The sequence below is a fragment of the Fulmarus glacialis genome, unplaced genomic scaffold (assembly GCF_000690835.1).
Source record: "Fulmarus glacialis isolate BGI_N327 unplaced genomic scaffold, ASM69083v1 scaffold37348, whole genome shotgun sequence".
In the NCBI taxonomy this organism is placed as follows: Eukaryota; Metazoa; Chordata; class Aves; order Procellariiformes; family Procellariidae; genus Fulmarus; species Fulmarus glacialis.
Genome location: NW_009230809.1, coordinates 1 through 6,811, shown reverse-complemented (window position 1 = coordinate 6,811; position 6,811 = coordinate 1). Strand labels below are relative to the sequence as shown.

The 6,811-nt window shown below is 48.2% G+C and overlaps 1 protein-coding gene across 1 annotated transcript; it reads right to left on the bottom strand.

The window, feature by feature from the left end:
- Positions 1–4,735: 4,735 nt before the first annotated feature.
- Positions 4,736–6,753, bottom strand: ATF4 (activating transcription factor 4). Its single transcript, XM_009584359.1, has 2 exons — positions 6,223–6,753; positions 4,736–5,677 (listed from the first exon to the last, which is right to left on the bottom strand). The coding sequence occupies exons 1-2, from the start codon at positions 6,443–6,445 to the stop codon at positions 4,827–4,829; spliced, it is 1,074 nt and encodes a 357-aa protein (XP_009582654.1). The 5' UTR covers positions 6,446–6,753; the 3' UTR covers positions 4,736–4,826.
- Positions 6,754–6,811: the final 58 nt, after the last annotated feature.

Sequence of the window (6,811 nt, the reverse complement as noted above, 5' to 3'; positions counted from 1 at the left end):
CGAAATCCTCTATTAATTCACAAGGCCCAATTAAAGAGCCTGAAGTATTTCAATGGGAAATTCAGCAAAGATGAGCTTTTTTGGCCCAGCAAGGGATGCTCATGGTAAGACCTCAAGACTGTCTTTCCACTGGAAACGAAGTGCAACAGGAGTACATTTGCTGGGCTGGGCTGCTTGGCAAGGCTGGGAATACATCAGGAGGACGGAGGAAGGTACGTTGTCTCCAGAAGCTACTTGAACTGTATTCAGAAAAAATCAGTATACACAAGATGGAAATTATGCGTATGGGAAGGACAATATAGATCCTGTTGTTTCTGAAGGCCTAAGCCTATAGAAAGATAAAGAAAACTGGTGTTATTCTGACCAAAAATTTATAGATTTCCCACCCCAAAAAAGGGCTTTCTGAATTAGAAACAGGTTTAGTAAGTGGAGAAGAAGGGTGGCTACACAGCAGTGAGGGTTGAGAAAGCAAGGGACATCTCAAAACAGAGAAAGCATATGGATATGCCAAGAACAGAACCATACCTAAAAAAAAGGTGAGGCAATACTTAACGAGGCTGTGGGAAACGCAGGCGAGACAAGGAATGTATTTTTTTCAAGAGGCACGTGACTCCTCTGGAGACGACATGGCTTTGGGGCCAGGGGAGAGGGGGCTGTGACCGGACTATCACTGTGTGAAATCGTTTCGATCAGAATAACCCACATTTTCTTTCTACCAGTCCAGCTCAGCAGCGCTGAGGGAGCATTCATCTCCCAAAGGACAGCCTGTCCTTGCAGCTATTTCTGGGCTTTCTGCCAGGGCAACAGCTACTTGGAAGATTTTATCATCATTCTTTCTTCATTCTCCAAAGCTGCAGCTGGGGATTTATTTTTGTAAGCGCGCTGCAGACGTGCATCTGGTTCTCCACGCAGGCATGTGTGAAGAAGTTGTCAGCGGTGGTGGTTTCCTCTTTTCGTTTGCAAAGAGAAGTGCAAGCACCTGGGTCTCTCTAAAGGCAGGGCAAAGAGGCAGGTAGTTATAAATATCGTGATAACAGCAGAAACAAGCTCGTGAGAAGAGGCCCTATGTTGTCAGAGCAGCTTTGCGAGCAGTGAACCGCCGGGGGTTGTTTGGTTGTGTATGGAAATATTGGACTCTGGTTTACCACGTAGTACAAAATCAGCTAAGGGCTCGGCAGCCTGAGGGTCATGCACGCTGTGCGTGTGAAGCCCACTTCACTGCCCTTAACTCAGAGGAAAACAACCAAGACAGAAATCCCATCAGCCATGCCAACTTCAGATTCAGATAGCTTTTATATACCATAGATCGGGGGAATTCTGCTGTTTCCAAGTATGTAGAAGAACTGGGCTGCTCCGGAGGTAGGTAAAGACTGCATTTCATGCACTGCAATCTATTTCTGAACACGGTATCGCGCTGTACGCAAGCCACAAGGATTTGATTGAACCTCATTTGTTCTGAGAGGCTGTGAGAAAAAAGATGACAGCTCCTGCAGTTTGCAAAATGTAAAATCAGTCACCAGGCAGGAGGCTATCAGACTCTTTCTCCCATGGCCTGGGGTTTGTAATGTGACGGTGTCCTCGGCGTTCCTGCAGCAGGCTGGACAAGCTGCTGGGCTGCGGAGCCAAGTGGCGTGATGCTGGCTGTGCCTAAGACAAGCCTGGAGGAAAAGGCTAAATGAAAAACGCAGAGGAAGAGTCAGCCCTAATCTCTAGCCAGTGTAAAATCTTAACTAAGTTACTAAGTATGGAAACACGGCGTCATTTCAGCAGGCATTGCATAAGGTTGCCATATTGGCTGCCTCTGCAAAGCTGCAAGCTCAGAGCCTCAGCAAACAGTAACGACGCCAACCTCTCTTTAAGGGCAGGTTTCTGGTTCTCCTGCAAGGAGTCCTATAAAATGCACACATGGATACAGGGCAGAGAGCAAAGCAGCACGGGTGCGTCATGCATTCCTTGTCTCCTGTTCCAGCTCTGATCTTCCTTCCCTGGAGTGAGTGTAATTTGGTAAATTGGAGCTACATACTCTCTGGAGGGCTGTAGAAACCAGAATCATGTATTTACTGGCCAGCACAGACACTGCCTCATCTGCCTGCAAAACATGGTCTCAAAGAAAACGATTTTAGTCAGGGGTGGCTAACAGATGGCCCTGCCATGGGGTGGGATGGGGGATAAACATGCTGACAAGCTTTCCAGGCTTTGGGTGAGCTGAGTAAGGGCTGCAAAATACGCCCGCTGCCCCCGCAGCCCAGGCTGTTGCCAGGTTTAAGCAGAAGTTGCAATGGCTCTAAGGGAAGCAGAGATGGTTGCCTTGTGTTTGGAAAGGGGGACCAGTCTGGGGAGGAGAGGAGGGGGTTGCCCTGCACAGAGAAGCCACTTGCTTGTACACTCTTACTGGGTACTGTTTTCTGTGGCTCAGCTGAGACCAAGCACATTTAGAGTCACCTCAGGTGCAGATTTGACCCATCAAGGGCAACTTGGTCCTGCTCATTGGGCTTCCCTGCCTCTAATTATCCTGTCCCCAGCCTCGCAGGTCCAGCTGATCTGAAAGAAACCTATTAGGTTGCTTTACCTCCCAAAACAGAACAGTCCCTCGTCCCTGCATGCGGTCACCAGTAAGCTCTGGAGAACAAAGCAGCACTTAAAGCAGGACCTCGATGTGCCTGCCAGTTTGCAGCGCTTCACATTTGTATAGTGCACAGTGGTCAGAGCGCTTGCCAGGGAGGTGAGAGATGGGCAGAATCTCCCATGACGGTGAGGAGTCCACGCTGAGACTACTCAAACAACAGGGAACTCGCTGTGTCATGAAACCCAAAGTGAGGGTCTTAGTTTACCCACATCACTTTCAATGTGGCATGAGCCCTAACTCCTGACAGGGAGTCTTTTCACTGTAATTTAAATACCATCCATGCCACCCAGGCACCAGCTGTAAGCACAGACAGGTCAAGTCGCCACCGAGGGCCTGGCCCACTCAGCCCTCGCAGCCAGCAAGCAGCTGCCAGCAGTTACTTACTTCATCTGCCAGTCTTCATGCAGCAGGTCCCAGAGCGCACGGCTGTCATCCCGTGCCACACATCAGCTAACGGCTTGGGCAACGAATAGGGCTGGAGGACTGCAGCCCTAGCTTGAGGACATAAGGAGCTTAAGTGGCAGAAACCAGGACCCCCACAAGGCTGCAACTGGACAAACAATTTTCTATTTTAAACAACATTAGGGACCTTTTCCCTCCCTGCTCCAGTGCTGGCTGGAGCCCAGCGCTGGCTAAGGCTGGTCCTGAAGCCATTGCCCTGCCTGTGCGCGCCAGCCAGGCTGGGACGTGCAGGTGCCTGAGCTGGGCAGCTTACTGGGTCGTGTCAGTGCAAGTGAGAAGGAATCTTAACTCCTCTGGGAAGGTTGTGCACGTCCACATGCCAAAGCTGACTCCAGCAGGCCAAGCAGGGATTAGGTGCTGCTAAATCTGGGTATCAATGGCCAAAAAAAAAAAAAAAGTCACACACAAAATGAATAAAAATGGCATGTCCCAAGTCCTGAAGCTTCTATTAGCAGAGTACGGCCACAGTGGATGTGGAACTGACGTTCAGAACCTCACAGAACTAGAACCAACCAGAAAAAAATTTCCTTGCATTGAGTGGCTAGACTATAAACTTACCCACTAATAGAGGGGCACTAATTAATATCTACAGGCAGAAACCACCCTGCTACACAGGCTCCTGCCTGTCATCTTTGTGTTCAAGTTCTCTGCAGCATGTAATAGACAAACACCATCACAGCAGGGCTGGGTTTTTCTTCCCCTGTTGCATCTTTTCCGTTGCCACGCTCTAGCACCAGATCGTTAACTCGCTTACCACAGCCCCGCTGAGGAACGCTAGCCCCAGGAGCCAGGCTGCGGCTCGCTGTCAACAACCCCCAGCCCTATCCCCAGCACACAATCACCGCTCCAGCACACCAGCACCTTCGCCTCACCAGCTGCACGGCTGCCTCGACCGGAGCTGAACAAGCTTTATGGACCAACTCATCCGTCCCCTCAGTAGAAGTCAAATTTATGCTTACACCCTAAAATTTTACTTTTCAGTGGCTATCTGAAGAAGCCTCCAGGTTTTTCACTCTTCAGTACACAAACGTCTTCCATCCTTAAGAGCACCAAGAGTAACCCCAACCATTTGCCAGGCCGCACATCTCTTGCTTGTGTTTTGGACATGTTTGGGGACTCACTGGGAAATGAGAAACCAGGAGTGCCAGACTTGCTCCGGACTTGTCTCCCAGCAAGCTGCGCATTGCTTAAAACTTACATTCTCAACAGAATTTTGTTTGTACCCCAGACCATTCACCTCCTTTAGAAAGCACATCCAGGTCTGAAAACAAAACCCTCCCACCATACAGCCTTTATTGACCTTCTGTATCTTCTTCCATAGACTCTCCACATCAAATTCTTTCAAGGGGATTATACTTTTGCTACTGAAAAGCTTGGGGCACCTCAGTGCGATCCCCCTCGCATTACTGTATATATGTGTTTATTACCCACAGATGTATACTGTTGCAGGCAACAAGCCACTCAAGTCACTGTATTAATTCAACAGACTGAAAGCGCTTTTTGTGCGCTCACACTGCATCCACTGCCCCATGCTGTACGACACCGCCTCCTCCTTCTAAACCAAACAGCTCATGGTGCTTGTATTTACAGCTCTGTGTAGTGCCTGTTATACTTGTTTTACAGGTGCCCAGTTATCACACACCAGAATTGTAAGTTTACTATAAAATAATTTATTAGACAGCAATACACAGCTTTAGCAGCAAGCTTATATACATGCACATGAAAACTGCTGACTACCCTACTCGGGGACTCTAGCTCTTTTGCCCTTGGCCTTGCGGACCTCTTCAATCAGATCTTTTAAGTACTGAATTTCCTTACTGAGGGAATCTGCTTTCTCCTTCAGGGCCTGATTCTTCTGCTCCAACTCTCTGCACTCCCCAGACAGCGCCTCCTGTTCTGCCCTCTTCTTCTGCCGGTAACGTGTGGCAGCCGTCTTATTCTGCTCCATCTTTTTCAATTTCTTATCCATTTTCTTTTCTCCTTTCATCTTTGCTGACACTACCTTCTCTGCAGGGTGATCGTATGGTTTGGACCGCACAGAGCCACAGCCGGCATCTGTAGGGAACTGGTTGTCATTGGGGGATCCAACTGAATTGGTAGGACTATGTTGGGGTGTTCCCAGGTAGGAGTCTGGGCTCATGCATATTCCACTATCATCGGAATGGTTCTCCTCCTCTTTCTCGGACTTGGTGATCACTACCACAAAGGTGGGGCCCTCCTGTTTTCTTTCTCCTTCCAGAACATCCACTTCACTACCTAGTTCTAAACTAAATGAATGGTCTGGAGTGGAAGTCAGAGACCCTGGGGAGAGGGGAAAAGACCAAAGGGAAGCCAATGGGACCATTGGATCTGCTCCAATTGGAGATTCGGGGAGATGGGTGATTAGGTCAGTTATCAGTGGAGGTTCTTTGTTGTGAAATTCCTGGATGGTAGGGTTAAATAGGAGATCACACGTGTCTTCCAACGTGGCCATCAGCTCGTCTGGTGAGACGGTGGCTTCCAGATGTTCCATACCTAACAGGGCATCAAAATCAAATTCCTTCAGATCCATCTTCTCCACCATCCACTCCATGCCAGAGAAGGCATCCTCTGCACAATAAGAAAAAGAAATGATCATTTCAGTAAATCAGCAACGAATGCAACTCAAGCTTCCTAAAACAATCTAGAAACTCATCTTTTAACATCTTCCTTATCTCTTGTATCAGCATTAAAAAAGCCAACCATCAGAAAAAATCCCCTGCCATTTAGCTGCAGAAGGCTGCAGGGTACAATGTATGCCGTCAGCTGTTCCAACATTCCATCCCTCTTACTCCAACACCAGAAGAATTCAGGGCGATTTGAAACATACAGCCATGCTTGTTTCTTGTGACCTCTGCCAGGGAGTAGTACCATAACAGCTGGTATGTTATTAAAAGGACAACAGAAGTGTCACTTTACCATATTCCAGTCCAGTAACCAGCAATTCTGTATTGTATAAGCAGTGTAGTACACACACTTTCCAAGCAGAGGTTTGCATGTGAGGTTGCCTTCACATTTATGAAAACCTAGCAATTTCATTTTTCAATTGGAATGTTACTGAATATATTATGTGCCATTGTAATTGATGTACTTTATGCAAATAAATGATACCTTACCCTGGCTGCTATCTATGGTGTTGCCTAAACTGTCCACAGCAAGCCAATTGGAGGAGACTGCCTTAGCCTTGTCGCTGGAGAACCCATGCGAACTGAGGGGCTCGGCCACCTCCAGGTAGTCATCTAGGAGTCCCAGACTTTCCTCAGCCACCGAACACGGCTGGCTGAAGGGGGATAATGAATCCCCCAACAGCATCTCGTTGTTCAAGAGGCTCATCTTCATTGGTTTTTAATGCTTTGATGTCGAAAGATGTAGACAAGTAGAGGGTCTTTTTGTCGACTACAGCAATGCTGCTGTGCGGTGCCTTGAAAAACCTGCAAATAAAACTTAATTCATCAGTACTTGCACAACCAGCATAGCAGCTTTTTAAAAGCAATGCCCCTTCAGGAAGTATGGTGGTACTCTATGGACTTGTATGACTTCCCCATTTTTGGGACTGCTGTTTGCCTGCAACGTAACATCTTCACGCTTTTAATTTCTTGCTAAAGGTTTGCCAGAGCCAGCATAGGCTCCAGCTGCGACTCTCCCACCGAGGGCCGCCTGGCTTCCTCATGCCCAAATACGGGCACGGCTCCCGCCGGCCCCACC

Coding starts and splice junctions, on each gene's coding strand:
- ATF4 (XM_009584359.1), bottom strand. CDS start 6,445: ATGAAGATGAGCCTCTTGAACAACGAGATGCTGTTGGGGGATTCATTA. Junction 5,678..6,222: donor CACCATAGATAGCAGCCAGG/GTAAGGTATCAT, acceptor CTTATTGTGCAG/AGGATGCCTTCTCTGGCATG.